General features: G+C 38.8%; 1 protein-coding gene across 3 annotated transcripts in view; it reads left to right on the top strand.

The window, feature by feature from the left end:
• GPALPP1 (GPALPP motifs containing 1) overlaps positions 1-18,357 on the top strand; it is a 35,924-nt gene extending 17,567 nt beyond the window's left edge. For 2 of the 3 annotated variants that reach the window (XM_047755739.1, XM_047755737.1), the window contains exons 6-9: positions 425-589; positions 4,461-4,559; positions 12,697-12,915; positions 13,541-13,959. In XM_047755739.1, coding sequence (XP_047611695.1) covers positions 425-589; positions 4,461-4,559; positions 12,697-12,915 — 483 coding nt within the window. In that variant the 3' untranslated portion in view covers positions 13,541-13,959. Of the gene's footprint in view, positions 1-424; positions 590-4,460; positions 4,560-12,696; positions 12,916-13,540; positions 13,960-18,102 lie in introns of those variants that run through there. The other variant, XM_047755738.1, reaches the window with a different exon arrangement.
• The last annotated feature ends 679 nt before the right edge of the window (positions 18,358-19,036 follow it).

Below are 19,036 nucleotides of genomic sequence, written 5' to 3'. Positions count from 1 at the left end.
TGCTGTGGCTCTGGCGTAGGCTGGTGGCTACAGCTCTCGTTCGACCCCTAGCCTGGGAACTTCCATATGCCACAAGTGCAGCCCTAAAAAGACAAAAAAAAAAAAATTAAGATCTAAGTAATCCAGAAATAATAAAAGGAAAAGATGGGCAATTTTGCCTACTTAAATTCTGTATGGCAAAAGACAACAAAGTCAAGGGAACAGTAAAGTAGATGAAAGTATTTATAACATGTATGACAAAAAGTTGTTTCTTAAATTCTTTCTCTTTAAGTGTGTTAACTAACTTTCAAGCCTCGATTGAGAAGCAGAGTCACTTATACAGTATTCTACACACACACACACACACACACACACGTGCGCACATACACATATACACACTTTCCAAGCTACTTTTTTTTTTTTTAACTTTTTATTTCTCTTAAAGGACTCATCTAAACCTATTACAAGAGAGTCTTGGATGACTGAGCTTCCTCCAGAAATGAAAGACTTTGGTCTTGGGCCCAGAACTTTCAAGAGAAAAGCAGATGACAAATCTGGAGATCGATCAGTCTGGACAGATACTCCAGCCGACAGAGAAAGGAAAGCTAAGGTGAGAGAGTTTGTTTATCCCTGTATTTCTATCCATACAAATAGAGTTGGCTCTATTTTGGAAAAAAATATAAGGCAGGATTATTTAAGGGTACTGTTTTTGGTTGTTGTTTTTTTTTTTTTTTTTTCAGGGCTGTACCCTCGGCATATGGAATTCCCAGGCTGGGAGTCAATTCGGAGCTACAGCGGCTAGCCACAGCCACAGCAACGCCAGATCCGGCAAGTCTGCAACCTACACCACAGCTCACAGCAACACTGGATCCTTAACCCACTGATCGAGGCCAGGGATCGAACCCAAGTCCCTGTGGATACTAGTCAGATTCGTTACCACTGAGCCATAAAGGGAAGCCCCAGGGGTACTGTTTTTTTAAATTATGATTTCAAGGGTCACAGGTTTCCCCTGAAGGGGAGTTATGAGAACATGACAACAGTTGCTTCTGTGTATTTGCTTACTATTTCCCAATAAATTGTCTTATCTAAATTTCAAGAGAACCTAGAGACATGTTTATTGGCATGTCCTCTATGAGGTCAACTTTTCTGGAATTAAATACTGGTAAGTGAGTAACAGTAATTCCATTCCAGACCTTTCTGACTCCCCCGCCCAGTCCTTATACATCATACCATTTCCATAAAAGTTTATCCTTTAAAATACCTTCAAAAAAACCAAAGCCACAGATGAACCTAGCAAGCTAAGTGATACATAGAGACTGTCTCTCAAAATAATAGTAGCTCAAATGCATTAAGCTTCATGTTACTGTCAAGATAGGTAAAAAACACTTTCATTAATATATTGACTAGTTTACCCCAATAATACACCCAGAAGTATACATAAAATACATTATCATTTTTAGGTTTTCTTTTCTTGGGTCCTTCCATTTATTATGAAATATTCCACTGTAAGTTAGGAACCCAGCCAGTGTCCTCAGCACTACTTAAATTCACTCCATCTGAAGGTTTCAGTTTCCTTAATATGTCCCATTCAAATCTTTTCTTCCCCAATGAATTTTACTATATTTAAGGTTGTACAACCATCATCACAATCTAATTTTAGAACATTTCCATCCCAGACCCCCAGTCCACCCCTTCCCCAACATGTCCCCTTTGGTAACCGTAAGTTTTTCAAAGTCCCTGAGTCTGTTTCTGTTCTGCAAAAAAGTTCGTTTGTATCCTTCTTTTCAGTCAAATCATAAATGCTTGACCAGTTTGCATTTTGTGATTATAGCTGTACCAGTTCTAACTTAAACAGTTCCACACTTAACTCATTCCCCTAACTCTGTTTATCTTGTTCATCGGTACCTAGAATTATGAGGATTTCCATTGTCATTCTATAACTGAAAATTGAATATCTCCTCTGCCAGGCATTCTGTTTGTTCACAGGTAAAAGCTCCTTAAGGCACTTCCATTTTTGTGAAGAATTGGTTGTGAAATACTTGGTGTTATTCTTAAAATGATGGTTTGTGGAAACTCCACATTTTAGCACTCTCCCTTGACTACGTGGCACAATCATAAGTTCTCTTTTGTCTTGAGGATTCAAGGAAATCCAGGAGTTGTGATAGAAAGTTGAAGTGAACCAACATGCTTGAGGGTGGAAGAGGCAACAAAAGATGTGGCATAGAAGTGAGCTGCACGCCTTGACTGACTAGTGAATGCCTGTCTGCTTCTTAACTCGACTTTTATAAAATAACATTGGCTTTTTTAGGATTTAGCCAGTAAGATTGTCTCCAAAAAGACAATTGAAAAAAGAAAAAGACAATTGATTTCCCTTGCTTCCACGGACTTTTTGTTTGTGCCTCCATTTTTTTTTTGTCTTTTTAGGACCAATCCCACAGCATATGTAGGTTCCCAGACTAGGGGTCAAATCAGAGTTGTAGCCGCCAGCCTACGCCACAGACACAGCAATGCCAAATCCAAGCCACGTCTTCGACCTACACCACAGCTCACGGCAATGCCAGATCCTTAACCCACTGAGCAAGGCCAGGGATTGAATCCGTATCCTCCTGGACGCTGCTTAGATTCATTTCTGCTGAGCCATGATGGGAACACCTATGCCTACATTTATTTGTGCTTTTTTCAGTCCTTGTGTTCTTCATTGTAGGTGAATAGACGTCTAGCCTACAGCCAGATATGCAGGGAGTCTTTTTCAAAGGAAAATATCACAGAAAAATAGGTAGGATAAACAGAAGCTAGCCAGTACAATTTGAGCTTAAGTGATTTGGGGCCCTACAACTAAATTCTTTAGACTGGTCATTCTTTTCAGGGCCTAAAGTGTTTTGTTCTGTATTTAAAGCAGACTCACAGAGGAATTATTAATAACCCTTACATTTTATTACAGCATATGTACCATAGACATAGATTTGTAGTACAAGTTGTATGATATCCTGTATAAAGTTCATGACTAATTTTTGATTTTTGGAACAGATCTTAGTCGAGTTTTATTTTCTGTCTCCAAATTTCCTTTTTGTAGGCTTTTTCCACCACTTTATCTTACTTTTTTTTTTCTGGTGGCTTTCCTGTGGCAGGCAGAAATTCATGGGCCAGGGCTTGAATCCAAACCAAAGCAGTGACAGAACTGGGTCCATAACCTGCTGGGCCACCAGGGAACTCTTCGTCTTACTTTTTTGTATTTGATTTCCCACATTCATCTCATACTACTCAGTGTTCTCACATTCACTTAGCCAACATGGCCTAAGTGAAGCAAGGTTGCTCCCTAGAGAGAAATGAAACTGTTAGGCGTAAATTAATGGAATAAGATCAGTTATTTTCTCACCTTCCAGTCTTGATTGGATTTACTTACCAACTCTTAAATGGTCAGGTTTTCACCTCCATCTTATCAGAACATCATTTTTTTATGATTTTTATTTTTTCCATTATAATTGATTTACAGTGTTCTGTCAATCTAGAACATCATTTTTCTCTCTTTTCTTTTCTCTTTTTAGGGCCACACCTGCAGCATATGGAAGTTCTTGGGCTAGGGGTCAAATTGGCGCTGCAGCTGGTGGCCATGGCCACAGCAACACAGTATCCAAGCCGCATCTGCACCCTACACTGCAGCTTATGGCAACACCAGATCTTTAACCCACTGAGCAAGGCCAGGATTCAAAACCACATCCTCAGACACTATGTCGGGTTCTTAATCTACCAAGCCACAGTAGGAGCTCCTGGTATTTCTTTTTTTTATTTCTTTTTAAATTTCAAATTCCATGAGTTCGCTGTTGGCTCATTGGGTTAAGGATCCAGTATTATAACTACCATGGAGTAGGTTCAGTCCCTAGCCTGGAAACTTCTGCATGCCACAGGCACAGCCAAAAAAAAAAAAAAAAATTTCTAATTCCAGTTGTTCGCAGTTGGTATATTTTGCATATTGACCTGGTATCCTGTAGCTTTGTTATAATTGCTTACAACTGCCAAGAGTTTCTTAATAGACTCTGGAGTCTTCTACAAAGACGGTGTGTCATCTGTGAACACAGATAGTTTTATTTTTATTTTTTATTTTTCATACCCCTTTTATTTCTCTTTTTTCCCTCAATAGTGCTTTTCCTAGAATTAAAAAAAGATAATATAAGATTTATTATTAACCCTTAATTTCTCTTCTACATGTCATCGTTGTTTGTCAGACTCAGACTCATCTCTGAGTTTCATAACATCCAGTTAGTTGACTGGAGAGAGTGTTTTTGTTTTTCTTACTTATGGAAAAATCTTAGGACACTAACAAATCCCTCATCAAGTATATTAACATTTCTAGTGGGAAGCAATTCAACAGGCCTGGCTTAGTTTAGTCTCATTACTCAATCTGAGTAAAAATAATAGTATTTCTTTTTTATTCTCTCTTAACTATACGGTTCAGTAATGCATTATCTGTGTTTGTTCCTCAGGAGACACAAGAAGCAAGAAAGTCATTCAGTAAGAAGGATGAAGAACACACATTGTCAGGAAGGGAGAAGAGGTTGGCCGAGCAGGTATCCTCCTACAATGTAAGTCAGAGAATTAAATGTACAACCTTTCTTTTTTCTATTTTTCTGTCTTTTAATGCTCTTCCCATTTTTTATCTTTTTCTTGTTTCTCTTTCTTTCTTTTTTTTTTTTAGGAAACACAAATTTTTATTCTATGCAATATAAAACATTATGCATAGATTTGGTACATAATTTTTTAGTTTGTACTATAGGAAAAACGATAATGAAGAAAAGGTTTCTCTTTCTTTTATATGTCTTCCTCTTCCTTCTCAGTCTTTTTTCTATACATCTGTTCTGAAAAATACTCAACTCTGTTGTGTGTCTGTGTATGAATATATATATATATATATATATAGTCCTGTGTAGGGTTTTTCAGTGCATCTCATGTAATATTTTCAGTTCGTTTTTAACTTAGATCATATATCAGAAATTTAGTTCCTAGAGATGGGTAGCACATGATCAGAAAGTAAGAGCCCCACTAACTCCTAGAGAGCCTCAATTCATACATTTTTATTTTATTTTATTTTATTTTTTTGTCTTTTTAGTTATTTCTTGGGCCGCTCCCGCGGCATATGGAGGTTCCCAGGCTAGGGGTCCAATCGGAGCTGTAGCCACCGGCCTATGCCAGAGCCACAGCAACGAGGGATCCGAGCCGCGTCTGCAACCTACACCACAGCTCATGGCAACGCCGGATCGTTAACCCACTGAGCAAGGGCAGGGACCGAACCCGCAACCTCATGGTTCCTAGTCGGATTCGTTAACCACTGCGCCACGACGGGAACGCCTACATTTTTAAATTATAAGTCGATTTGGAGTGCTTGGTATCATGATTTAAATATGGGAGATGTGATGATATAAACATGGGAGAAAAATATAAAAATATATAAAAACATTAAAATATAAAAGTTTAAAATAGGGTTCAATCTAAATTTATAAGCTAAATAGTCACTATTTGTTTGGCATATTATTTTGTTATATTCTCGTATTCATTAAACAAACTGGCATTCCCATTTGGTGGAAATGTAAATCGGTGCAGCCACTGTGGAGAACAGTACGGAGACTCCTTAAAAAAACTAAATGTAGGAGTTTCTGTTGTGTGTCAGCGGGTTAGGAACTCAACTAGAATTCATGAGGATGTGGGTTCAGTTCATGGCCTCGCTTAGTGGGTTAAGGATGCAGCATTGCTGCAAGCTGCAGCATAGGTCAAAGATGCAGCTCGCATCTAGCTTGGCTGTGGCTGTGGCATAGTCCTGGAGCTGCAGCTCCAATTTGACCCCTGGCCCCAAAACTTCCATATGCTTCAAATGTGGCCCTAAAAAAAAAACCAAAAAAAAAAAACCTAAATATTCCAGAACTACCATGTGATCCATCAGTTTCACTCCTGGACATATGTCTGGAGAAAACCATAATTCAAAAAGACACTTACACCCCAGTGTTCATTGCAGCACTATTTACAACAGCCAAGACATGGATGCAACTTAAATATTCATCAACAGAGGAATGGATAAAGATGTGGTACATATATACTATTGAAAATTACTGAGCCATGAAAAAAAAAAGAATGAAATAATGCCATTTTCAGCAACATGGGCGGACCTAGAAATTACCATACTAAGTGAAGTAAGTCAGACTGAGAAAGATAAATATCATATGAGATCACTAATATGTGGAATCTAATAAAGAATGGTAACAGAGAACTTGTTCACAAAACAAAATCAGACTCAAAGATTTCAAAACCTGGTGTTCCCTTCATGGCTCAGCAGTTAACGAACCCAACTAGGATCCGTGAGGATGAGGGTTCAGTCCCTGGCCTTGCTCAGTGGGTTAAGGATCCAGCATTGCTGTGAGCTGTGGTGTAGGTTGCAGACTCGGCTCAGATCCCAAGTTGCTGTGCTGTGGCGTAGGCCGGTAGCTGTAGCTCCAATTTGACCCCTAGCCTGGGAACTTCCATATTCCACAGATGTGGCCTTAAAAAGCAAAAAAAAATAATAATAATAAAGAAAGAAACTGATGGGAGTTTGAATGATAAAACTGGGTGAATGTAATACTAAGATTTGTACATTTCATTGTATGTAAATTTACTTATTTGTAAACAAATGTTGAACTCTTTTGAAATGCATACGGAAGTATTACAGTACGTGTTATGATGTCTGCAATTTACTGTGCACTCAAAATATTAGAATTATAATCTTATGCTGAAATTTTGGTTACTTATGAGATAATGCTTTTCAAAATATTAATATAGTCTTAAGACTAAACCAACCTATAAGCCTTAGTTTTGATAAATCATTATTTAGAATATTACCAAACAACTAGAATCTTAGCATGAATTTTCAAAAGCTGCTGAAAAATCATCCCTTTAGAAATAAATTGCTCTGGCTTTTATAAATGGATCTAACACGCATTTTTGTTGAATGATTAAACTTGGTAAATCAGCAAATTGGTCATTCAGCAAGTTGGTTTCTACTTGAATTGGCTTTTGGTGTGGTGATTGCTTCTAGGTGTTTTTATTACTGATTTATCTGCCTGGCACTAGTTTGGTCCTGTCACAGTGTGCAAATTGTGTTAAACCAGGCAGTACACCCAAAACAAACTGGTATAACAGTTTATTTTTTTTATCATAACTAATTTGAGTGCTTGAATTGTTTGAATTGACCAGAGCAGTCCAGTGTTTTAATGTATTCCTGTCTTTATTGATATTTTACTTATTAATATAGAGGATCAATCAGTTGAAACCTACAATCTTTATTTCTCCATTTGTGTTTGCTTTTTGTTACTTCTGCACAGTTTTGCCCATTATTCTAGACCATTTTCCTCAGCAGTGGCTCTAGGCAAACAAAATAGGGCCTCTGCAACTTTCTTCTTTCTCACGTCTCCACACAGCCCCTCCAAACTTTGCTCTCTGTCTCCTCCAGCTCTTCCTTATCTCTTCAGGTCACCTGTACAGCAACATGGGTGGGGATTTTTGTTTTTGTTGTTATCTGTCTGTTTGTTTTCTTTCTTTCTTTTTTTTTTTTTTTCCTTTTTACAGCTGCACTTGTGGCATGTGCAAGTTCCCAGGCCAGGGGTCAAATTGGAGCTGCAGTTGAGGCCTGCACCACAGCCACAGCAACAATGGATCCAAGTCACACCTGTGACCTTGCACTAACGCCAAATGCTTAACCCCCTGAGCAAAGCCAGGCGTCGAACCCGCACCCTCACAGACATTAGGTCCTTAACCTGCTGAGCCACAGTGGGAACCCCAACACAGTGGGGTATTGTTGTTGTTGTTTTAACGTTCCCTTTCTTACAGTACCTTCCGTCATGGTCTATCGCAAGAGACTGGTTATAGTTCCCTGTGCTGTACAGTAGGATCTCATTGCTTATCCGTTCCAAACGTAGCAGTTTGCATCTACTGACCGCAAACTTCCAGTCCATCCCAGTCTCTCCCCTCGACCCCTTGGCAACCACAGGTCTGTTCTCTATGTCTTTGAGTCTCTTTCTGTTTTGTAGATAGGGTCATTTGTGCTGTATTTCAGATTCCACATCTAAGTGATATTATAGATTCTATAATACCATTTTTTAAATATCATATGGTATTTGTCTTTCTTTTTCTGACATACTTCGCTTAGTATGAGAATCTCTACTTGCATCCCTGGGTGGTTTTTTTAAAGCCCAGGTTCCTGGAGTTCCCACTGTGGTGCAATGGGATCAATAGCGTCTTGGGAGTGTTGGGATGCGGGCCCAATCCCTGGCCCAGCACAATGGGTTGAGGATCTGATGTTGCCAAAGCTCTGGTTTAGTTTGAGGCTGTGGCTCCTATCTGATCCCTAACCTGGGAGCTCCATATGCCTTGGGGTGGCCAAAAAAAAAAAACCACACAGGTTCCTGAGACCCAGGATTGACCATTTTGATTCAGTAAATCTATTGTGGGGCTCAAGAATCTGTTTTAATTTTGAACCACTCAAAGATGGAGACCAGGAATTCCCATCATGGCTCAGTGGTTAACGAATCCGACTAGGAACCATGAGGTTGTAGGTTCGATCCCTGGCCTCACTCAGCGGGTTAAGGATCTGGCATTGCTGCGAGCTGTGGTGTAGGTTGCAGACACGCCTCAGATCCTGCGTTGCTGTGGCCATGGTGTGTAGGCCGGCAGCTGCAGTTCCGATTAGACCCCTAGCCTGGGAACCTCCATATGCCATGGGTGCGGCCCTAAAACAAACCAAAAAAAAGCATGGAGACCATGGCCTTCAAGTATTTTTGCTCAGTATTCCCTCAAAGAAACTTTTTTCCCTGACATCTAAAAATGTTCATTGTGAGTTTCAGTAGTTACGAAAGATATAATTTATAGCACATTGTATTATTCTTAAATGTTTCAAATGGAATCTATATGCCATAGTAATTCAGTATCTATTATTATTCATTAAAAATATATATATGAACAAGTACTTCCTTAACTGTTGGAAATTTTATTTCATTCATTTTTCTCTTTGAATACATAATTTCATTTCTCTCTGGCACAGAATTTTACCTTAATGGAATTCACTTTTATGCTTGAAGGTCTTTTATGATTATATTTGATAAGTCATGTTTCACTTTGACAAATTTATGCACATAAATTGAAATTGAAAAAACATTTTTTTTAATTTCCTGCATCTAAGGTTTTAAGTGTGACATTTTCTTTCCTTTTGTATTAAGTTGTAATTTCAGTTGATCAAAACAATACAAATATCTTACTTGATAAATAATTATTAAACATTAAAAGTAAAATATAAATTTATTTTACTCTTTTAATGAAAGACTTTCTTTCCAGTTAGTTCCTGGCCTTTGGATGAATGTTAGTTACTTAATGCTAGAATAAGACAGGTTTCAACATCAAATGTGTTCTTCTGGGGTTTTTTTCTTTCTTCCTTTCCCTTTTTTTTTTTTTTTTCTTTTCAGGGCCACGCCTGCTGCATATGGAAGTTCCCAGGCTAAGGGGTTCAGTCGGAGCTGCAGCTGAGACCTATACCACAGCCATAGCAACATGGGAGACGCATCTGCGACCTGCACCACAGCTCACAGCAACGCTGGATTCTTAACCCCCTGAGGGAGGCCAAGGATCTAACCCACATCCTCATGGATACTAGGTGGGTTCATTAACTGCTGAGCCACAATAGGAACTCCTGTTTTATTTGCTTTTATGGTATGAGTTTTATAATTAAGAGTTAAGAAACCACGTTCACATAAGAAGTGGGTGAGGGAGTTCCTGTCGTGGCTCGGTGGTTAACGAACCCATCTAGTAACCATGAGGTTGTGGGTTCAATCCCTGGCCTCGCTCAGCGGGTTAAGGATCTGGTGTTGCCATGAGCTGTGGTGTAGGTCAAAGACATGGCTTAGATCCCGCATTGCTGTGGCTGTGGTGTAGGCCAGCAGCTACAGCTCCGATTAGACCCCTAGCCTGGGAACCTTCGTATGCCAGGGGTGCAGCCCTAAAAAGACAAAAAGACAAAAAAAAAAGAAGTGGATGAGAAGGGAACACAACTTGTTAAAGTGATGTCATTCAGTTCTTTTAAGAATTTCTGTGTTATTCAACCTCACAATGATCTACTGATAAAAATTATTAATGATCTCTCAACTGTCTCTCACCTTTGATTTTTTTTTTCACATTGGTCCCTTTTCTTCTTTGGGTTTTTGTTTTGTTTTGTTTCTTTGCATTCAGAATGGTTAGAGCTTTAATGGACGTTTAGTAACTTCTCAGCTGAAGACCATTTTCCATCTTTTTCCAGGGGACTCAAGCTGGCAGCATTGCCTCCCCACTGAATACTGGGGGGCAGGGTGAACAGAGTGAGGAAGGGCTGTAGTACCCTCACTCTCCAGCCCACCAGGCCGGGCTTATTTTCTCATTCTCACTTTCCAAATCTGTATAATGAGATTAATAACAATTTTAGAGATGTTGTGTTGTGAGGATTACAATATAGTAAATGCTCAATAACTTTGAACACTTAACATTCATTGACTGATTCTTATATATCCCAACACTATACTAAATGCTTTGTATTCATTAGCTTATAAACCCCTATCTCACCCAAATATTTGGACATTATTACTATTATGATTTATTATTTTGCAGCTGAGAAATTGAGGCTTAAATTACTTGCCAAGGTTACCAGTGTTGAAAATAGCAGGTATCATTGCTTTCCAGATTTTTCTGAATTTAGAACTTAAGTTCTTAACTGTTTCTCCATGCTATAAGTATAGATAGGCTATTTTTCTTAGCAATATTTGGTTTTTATAACCTCCAATTTCATTAACAATAAAGAATTGGAAAGCACTCGACTTGCAAACCAATTTGTTTCCTCAAGACTTTACCAATGAAAGTAAAGTGACCAATTGAAATGACCAATTTATGAAATGAGAGGGTTGAGAAAATGGAAATAGTGCTAATTTAAATAAATATTTGCTAATACAGCATCCAGATTGAGTTCAGTTTATAGGAAGTAAGTATCACATAACCTAGCTGACAAAGTCAGATGTCATTGTTAAATCAGGCAAGTCGGACTGACTTTAAGAAAGCCTGACTTCATTCTTCCGTTCAGATAGATGTGACTATGCTCATTTATATGACACTTCTGAATTGTAAAATAGATGGGCAGGTGCCATAAGTTTGTCTTCTGTATGAAATGAGATGCTGCCACCTTCAGCATTTCTTACCAAGTATTTTGCTTTCACTGAGCTCTCTTCACATCTTTACTCTCAAGTATATTGTTTGACAAGGGGCAGGCCCTGGAAGAAATGTAGTGGTTAAGCAAAAATTGCCCTTTCTTTCACTGCCCCATTCTGAAGTACATCCAAATTCAGGACATTGCAACGAGAACTAAAATGCCCATTCCAAAAGGCATTGGAACTCTTAACAGAAATACGTTTATGACACGGAAGGATACAAAGCCTCCTGAGTTTGCAGCTCCTTGATTAGAAGTTTCAGTCATACTGGTATTTCAGGTTTTTTATTTGACACTGTGGAGACTTGTTCTCCAAGGCAGTAATATTCTGTAATAAGATTCTGAAAGGCCTCTCCTCTGTTAAATGGGAAAAGGATGTAATGAAAGGGGAGACGTCCTCCCGAGGTGCATTATCAAGCGAGTCTGTTTCAAATGAGGCTACATGAAGAAATTTAGAGTTCTGGGTAATAAGCTTAGAATTTGCCTTCATACCCCATGGAATCCACTCAGTGTGGCCCCCAGGGATACCACATACCGCAGTTCAAAGGCCGCATGGACCCTTGCATCTCACTCTCTGCTTCTCCAATCCATTCTGTTTTACTTTAATCCGTACTGAAAGGTCTGGGAGTTTCCTCGTGGCTCAGCAGGTGAAGGATCTGGAGTTGTCACTGCTGTGGCATGGGTTTGATCCCTGGTGCAGGAACTTTCATATGCCATGGGTGCAGAGCCCCCCCTCCCAAAAAAAAATGAAATATCTGTAATAGATGTAATTTATGAAACCAGTTGCCTTTGCTCAGATTTCATCCTACCAGTTGATATGAAGATGGAAACTAATAAAATATTGTGAATCAGCTATTCTTTGCTTTTTAAAATAATAATAAAATAAAATGTGATTAACTACTGTAGCTTAAAAGAAAGAAAATGAGAGAGATACAGCAAATAGAAAGGACAAGAACTTCTCTTGGCATATAGACAGTGCAGCATTTCCTTCATTTGCTTTGGGTTTTGTCAGCTCCGTGCCGTTATTTTTCTGCCTTGCCTTTACTCTCACTTCAGCCTGACAGTGCCGTCTCTTCCATTCCTCCCGTTCTGGCTTCATGGACCAGCGCACCTGTGAAGCTTTAATGGGGCTCCCAAGTGAGAAAGTAATTGCTCTTCTTTCTCACCCTTGTCCTTGGTTCAGACTCTAATTTTGACTCATCTCGCAATGCTTTTTTATGATGGTTATTTAAACATTTGTTTCCTCTCCCTCTTGCTCCTTCTTTTATTGTGTAACATGTAGTTAGTGGAATTGAATTTCTGTCTGATGCGTATTTTCTTCAAAGCATCTGTCTTGGATTTAGAAAAACCTTTTAGGGTTTGTAAATAGCGCTCCTGAATGTTCACCATTATGCCGTCATTATTTTGTTTCATGATTATATTTTGTCAAGGATCTTTATAAACTGAGATTTTTATTTCTACTCTTTTGCTCTCCCCAGGAATCAAAAAGATCAGAATCTCTTATGGACATTCATCATAAAAAATTAAAGAATAAGGCTGCTGAAGATAAAAATAAGCCCCAAGAAAGAATACCATTCGATCGCGATAAGGATCTTAAAGTTCATCGATTTGATGAAGCTCAGAAAAAAGCCCTGATAAAGAAGTCTCGAGAACTAAACACCAGGTTTTCACATGGCAAAGGCAATATGTTTTTATAAGTAAGTATATTTAGTTAGATATATTTCCATACTGATAAATTTGAACTTTTCAAAATACTCTTATCTATAAATAATTGTGGCAATTGATATTATTTTACAATAGATTATAAACCTGCAGAGCTTTTTTTTTCTAAGTGAACTGTGATATTTGAAAATTCAGCCTTTTGTAATAAAAAATGTCATATACTGGAAAAGTAGCCTTGTCCTCATAATAACTCAACAGGACATTACTGTTCAAAGCGCTAAAATAAAATCTTTTCATTTATGAGACATGGCAAAGGAAAATGTGGTTTGCAGCTTGGGTAAATGTGCATGCTTTATAAAGAAGGAGGTTTGCCAGCAGTCTGTTTTATGTTAAACAGGATCTCAATGAAAAGATGTTCATTGCTTCTGGAAGGTTCATTGCTTTAAGCTAAGGTTCAAAACCGCTGCATCACTCTTACATGGCCCAAACTGACAAGGGTTCATAATGGTGATTCTATAAAAGCTAAGGTGACTTCTTAAAATCTTTGTGATTTTTAATTGTATGAAACCTACATCAATATTAACATGTGGCTTTAAGGGAAATACAATTACAGTGAAAAGTAATTCTCCAACTTACTGAATTTTCTTATTCTTACTTCAGGGGGATTTCCCTGTGCAATGAAGAAGCGTTGAAGAGTACTCTTTTTTTCCAGTCTGTTCACTTTTTTCCCTTTGTTTCGAGTTTCTTAAGATTAGAGGATTCCTTTAGTCTTAAAAAAGCATACAGACTTCCCTTACTCTGCGCATCTTTTAAAGTCATGTGGAAACATAAAATCAGTGTGTCTTATGCAGGGTACAATTTTAAGTCTTGTGTTCTGAGGAAGTGTGGACTTTTATTCAAATAATTGTTTTGAGGTTCCCCCCCTCACACTGCCTAATTTTTGTGCTGTCTCACAAATACCGTGTAAGGTCTAGACCGTCTATCAAGTCTCTTCCACAGCTTGGACCCCCTCGTCAGATATTACTGACCTCGCGGGAGTGAGTGTGTCTGGTCCTCGCAATAAATCCATGAATTTGAAATGGTTTGGTTTCCCTCTAAACTGCAACCAGTGAACACACAGCATTTACTTGAAAATACAGAGTCTGGAGGTTTTGTCCATTTTGTTATCAGTGTCTTGCTTGGGCACTCAGGGCTTTTTATTTATGATTTGGATTTTTTTGTTTGTTTGTTTTTAAGTCAGAAAGGGGGACCCCTAGAGTTCCTTTGTGGCACAGCAGGTTAAGGATTCAGTGTTGTCATTGCAGGGGCTCGGGTCGCTGCTGTGGCGCACCTTCGATCCCTGGCCCCGGAACTTCCACGTGCCGCAGCTGTGGCCAAAAAAAACCCCAAAAGGGTTTCCTCTGCATTATTTTATGTGCTGAGAAAAAACTATTTTTATTTTTCCAACTTTAGTAAGTATTTCTAGAGGAGGCAGCCTGAGGGACAAGATATGCCCTTGGTGGTGTGGAGTCTGAGATTCTGTCTCTCAACCAAAGCTGTCTACGTTTTTAAACTGCTTTGGGGTGATCTGACTTTGACCATTTGTATTTGACAAATTTTAGTGAATTTAGTGGGGAGGGATCTTTTACATCAGTCATAAATAGCTTTGTTAAAAAGTCAAATTCAATCCCTGAACACAAAAGTGAAAACTGTCATCAAAACTACCCTGATCGAGTTAAGTTTCTGATGCTTTAAGCACTGCCTCTAAGATGTTAATAAAAAATTCTTGATAGATGGGAGTTCCTGTCGTGGCTCATGGGGTTAAGGACCCGCTGTTGTCTCTGTGAGGATGCGTGTCCCATCCCTGGTCTTACTCAGTGGGTTAAGGATCTGGCAGCATAGGTCACAGATGCAGCTCAGGTCCCGTGTTGTGGCTCTATCCTAGGCCGCAGCTGCAGCTTCAGTTTGACCCCTGTCCCAGAACTTCCATATGCTGCGGCCGTAAAAAGGAAAAAAAGAGAAGAAAATTCTCAATAGTTCAAGCCTAAACTCAAATTTTGTAAGCTATATTTTCTTAAGATTAATCCCGATTCTGGTAGTTGTGTGTTCTGGTTTTAATGAAGCATACGGTTTTAATGGAAAAAGATTCTGAATCCTAGTGCATTTAGGCTTTATGAAAATTGAGTAAACTGTTCAGGCAAATTATGGGACAAATTTTTCTCCTTCTAATCTTAGAAGTACAATGGTATTTTCCATAACAATAACCTACTCAAGGACTGTTACTATTTAAAAGATGAATTATTCTCCTAAGCAAGTTGAAAGGGCGTCTAATCTAAGCAGAATTGAACAGAGCTACCTTTGACTAAAGAAGTCATTTTTAGCAGATGATATTTTCTGAACATAAAACTTTGTACAAGAGCATCTATGACTTTCATTAATTTTGTTATAATTTTTCCCCTGGTGGAAGGAAGAAATGTTTTCTAGCTCTTGATCCTTATGTAATTTCCTAACACATATTTTTGAGAAATGTTGGTATTTTTTTAAGGTAAAAATGTCACCTTGGGATACTTATTTTTGCATTGCTTTCCTCACCCTAAGGGTAGGTAGGGCTACTTCTATAGTACGTCTCGACTACTTCTTCCCTCACCCTTGCCAGGTCTGTGACCTTAGCAAAAGGGAGAAAAGCCCTCTCTTCTGCCTAATCCTTTACATTAAGTGACCACCTTGCTGGTACCTCTGGTCTGGCCCTCTTTTATGCTACCCTGAGGACAGTTTTAGCAAAACACGAGGCCAGAAGTTTTTTGCCCCTTGCAGAGACTAAACTCAATATAACCACATGGACAATAAAAGAACAACATAGCTATTTGCACATCCCCTCCCCTCTTCTGAAGCTTCCAAAGGCCTGATTAAATCAAGTCTCCTCTCCATCTGGTAGAAAATTGGTATCGTTGACATTTTCTACTAATAACTCTTTGCTTTCCTATAATTCTTGGCCAAACTTTGCAGAACTGTGACCTCTTTTGAAAGTTAAAAATGAGGAGGAGGAATTCACTTGTAGTACAGCGGGTTAAGGATCTGGCATTGTCTTTGCAGCAGCTCAGGTCACTGTTGTGGTGCAGGTTCTATTCCTGGCCTGGGGTCTTCTGCGTGCCATAGGTGTGGCCAAAAGAGAGGAAAAAAAAAAAAATGAAGATAACAAATAGAGCAGACACTTTAACATTCTTTAGTTTTGGGTGGGGGGGGGGTGTCTCTCTTTTTCTTTTTTTTTTTTTTAGGGCCACTCCATGGGCATATGGAGGTTCCCAGACTAGGGGTCCAGTCGGAGCTGTAGCAGCGGCCTACAGCACAGCTCACAGCAACACCAGATCCTTAACCCACTGAGCAAGGCCAGGGATCGCACCTGTGTCCTCATGGATGCTAGTCAGATTAGTTTCCACTGAGCCACGACCGGAACTCCCTAACATTCTTTACTGTTTGGTGAAGGTGAGGTTTAGGTTCATTGTACCTGTTCAGCTCTCTAAATTATTGTCTCAGGTGTTGATGCTTCAGATAACAACCACATTACTGGTAAATAAATGACTTTAGCAAGTGGGAGAATTGGGAGGTAAACAAAAGGTGAGCGATAGTAGCTACACCCATAATAAGGCTGTATCATCAGATAAATTTTTTTGTATTGGAAAAACATCATAAATTAATCCCTATTCTAAAAAGAAAGAAAGAGAAAAGCTGCAGTTTTACTGAGTTCTCTGACTTGTTCAGAGGTAGCAGCTTTTGACATTTATCACTTGAAATTTAATAGTTCTTTGGATTAATGACTTTTTTAGAAGTAAGGTTGGTATTTACATGGTATCTACATGCTCCAGAATAGGTTAACAGTGATTATATAAATCATTTGATCCTGACACATCTTGGCACTTTTTGTTTCTTGTATCGGGTGGATAATGTTAACATTATTACTCAGAAATGTATGATCATGGGAGATAGTTTTTAGGCTAATTACAGGAGTCCTTATCACTACTCTTCACTTTTTCCATGGCAATGATAGATATTGTTAGGGAAAAATTTCTCTGTTGAGTTATACACCTGAGAAGAAGAATTAACTTGGAAGGAAGTAACTAGAGATAGTAGTACCTGTGTAATATCAATGCCAAATCTTCTACTTTAGAATGTTAATTTTTTTACTTTGGCTTTTGATGCCATCATGTGATTTTTAGTGTGCAGTTATGAAAGGTCATGCATTTCCTATTATGGGAGAGGTCTATTTTTTTGCAGCTTAAATATTAACTGTGACTATAGTGTGTACCAAATTTAAAAGCTATACACTGCCCCTTTCAGTCTTTTCGTTTTGAACTTTACGATTGAAAGACTTTTTAGAAAAAAGGAATTCCTGAGGTGTAATTTTTTTATGTATGAATAAAGTTGCATCTATATCTGAGAAGTTGTGGTCTTTTATTTTTGTTTTATTTGTGTAATATTATTAGCTTAACTGAAGCAGGCAGTATTTGTAAAGCGAACATCCTATGAAGATGTATTCTGACCAAGCAGATCATTGTGGGCTCTTGGAGGGGGGAGTCTTTCACTCCAACTCTCTTGCCAGATTTTCGTTATCCCAATAAAACTACAAATATTAACTATTTATTTAGAAACACAGGACAAACTGGAAATGCTCTTAAGAGCACCCTGGCACAAGAGGGGCTGGCACTGGGTTTGTAACCAAGATGCCATTGTTCTGCATATCATAAGGTTGTGTGACATTTGGTGGGTTTTTTCCGGATTGTTTGATTATGAGGTTTTATGGTTTATTGTTTAGGGTTTGGGGCTTTTTTTTGGGGGGGAGGGTTGCCATTTCTACTTCTCAAATTCTTTCAGAAAGCATGCGTTCTTTTATAATTACAGAGGGAAATTAACCTTTTTTTTTTTAAGTCCTAACGTTGTGTTATATAGGATCAGAGTTCAAAACTGAACTGTTAGGGAGACAGGCCTCAGGATTTGCCTTTTCCTTAACTGGGACAGTGCCCAAAAGTGATACTTAGCAGTTCAGAAGCTAAGCATTTTTTTTAGGTTTTTATTTTTTTCTATCACAGTTGAGGAAGCTACGCCTTTAATGATAGGACTCTGGACATAGAGGATCAAGGAAAGAGGGTCCTTACAGTTTCAGATCACTTCCCTGTAATAAGTATTTCTTGAGGAAATAATGTTTGTTCATTCAGTAAACATTTATTAAATGCCCGGGTGTGTCCTAGGTCTAAGAACACAGTGGTGAACCAGGCTTTCGTAGCCCTCGTCCATGAGAGGAGGTTCTGTGCTAGTCACTACAGAGTGCTCACAGGTAAGTCACGCAGAGTCCCTGCCTCGTGGTACGTGGGAGAGCAGAAGATCTCGGTAAAAAAGATCAAGTAAGTGTGCAACATGATGACTCTCACTAACACTGCCCTGTGACATACGGGGAGCTCAAGAGTAAATCCTAAGGGTTTTCATCACAAGATCTTTTTTTTTTTCTTTTTATCGTATCTATATGAAAAAATGGATGTTGGCTGAAGCAGTTGTATCATTTCATAATATATGTAAATCAAACCATCATGCTGTACACCATAAACTCATACAGTGGTGTATGTCAATTACTTCTTAATAAAAGGGGGAAAAGTCACAAATTGTGGTTGGTTTTATAAAGAAAACCGGGTAATGGAACACTACAACAGGTAGTTGGGAATGAGAATCCTACTCAAGTTAAGGTGATAAGAAAAGTCTCTCTGAAGGATTATTATTTAAACTGAAACCTGGGAGTTCCCATTGTGGTGCAGTGGTTAAACGAATCCGACTAGGAACCATGAGGTTTCGGGTTCGGTCCCTGCCCTTGCTCAGTGGGTTAACGATCCGGTGTTGCTATGAGCTGTGGTGTAGGTTGCAGACGCAGTTCAGATCCTGAGTTGCTGTGACTGTGGTGTAGGCCGGCTGCCACAGCTCCAATTAGACCCCTAGCCTGGGAACCTCCATATGCCATGGGAGCGGCCCAAGAAATGGCAACAAAAAAAGACAAAAAACAAAAAATAAAAATAAAAAAAATTAAACTGAAACCTAAAGAAGGGACAGAGAAGCTAGCCATTTGGAAAATGACTTGTTCCAAATCGGGTCTGGCTGCTTGCTGCTCAAACATTGATACTCAGGAGAGGCAGATGG

This window comes from Phacochoerus africanus, chromosome 13 (assembly GCF_016906955.1).
Source record: "Phacochoerus africanus isolate WHEZ1 chromosome 13, ROS_Pafr_v1, whole genome shotgun sequence".
Classification (NCBI taxonomy): domain Eukaryota; kingdom Metazoa; phylum Chordata; class Mammalia; order Artiodactyla; family Suidae; genus Phacochoerus; species Phacochoerus africanus.
This window is presented reverse-complemented; position numbering and strand designations above follow the sequence as displayed.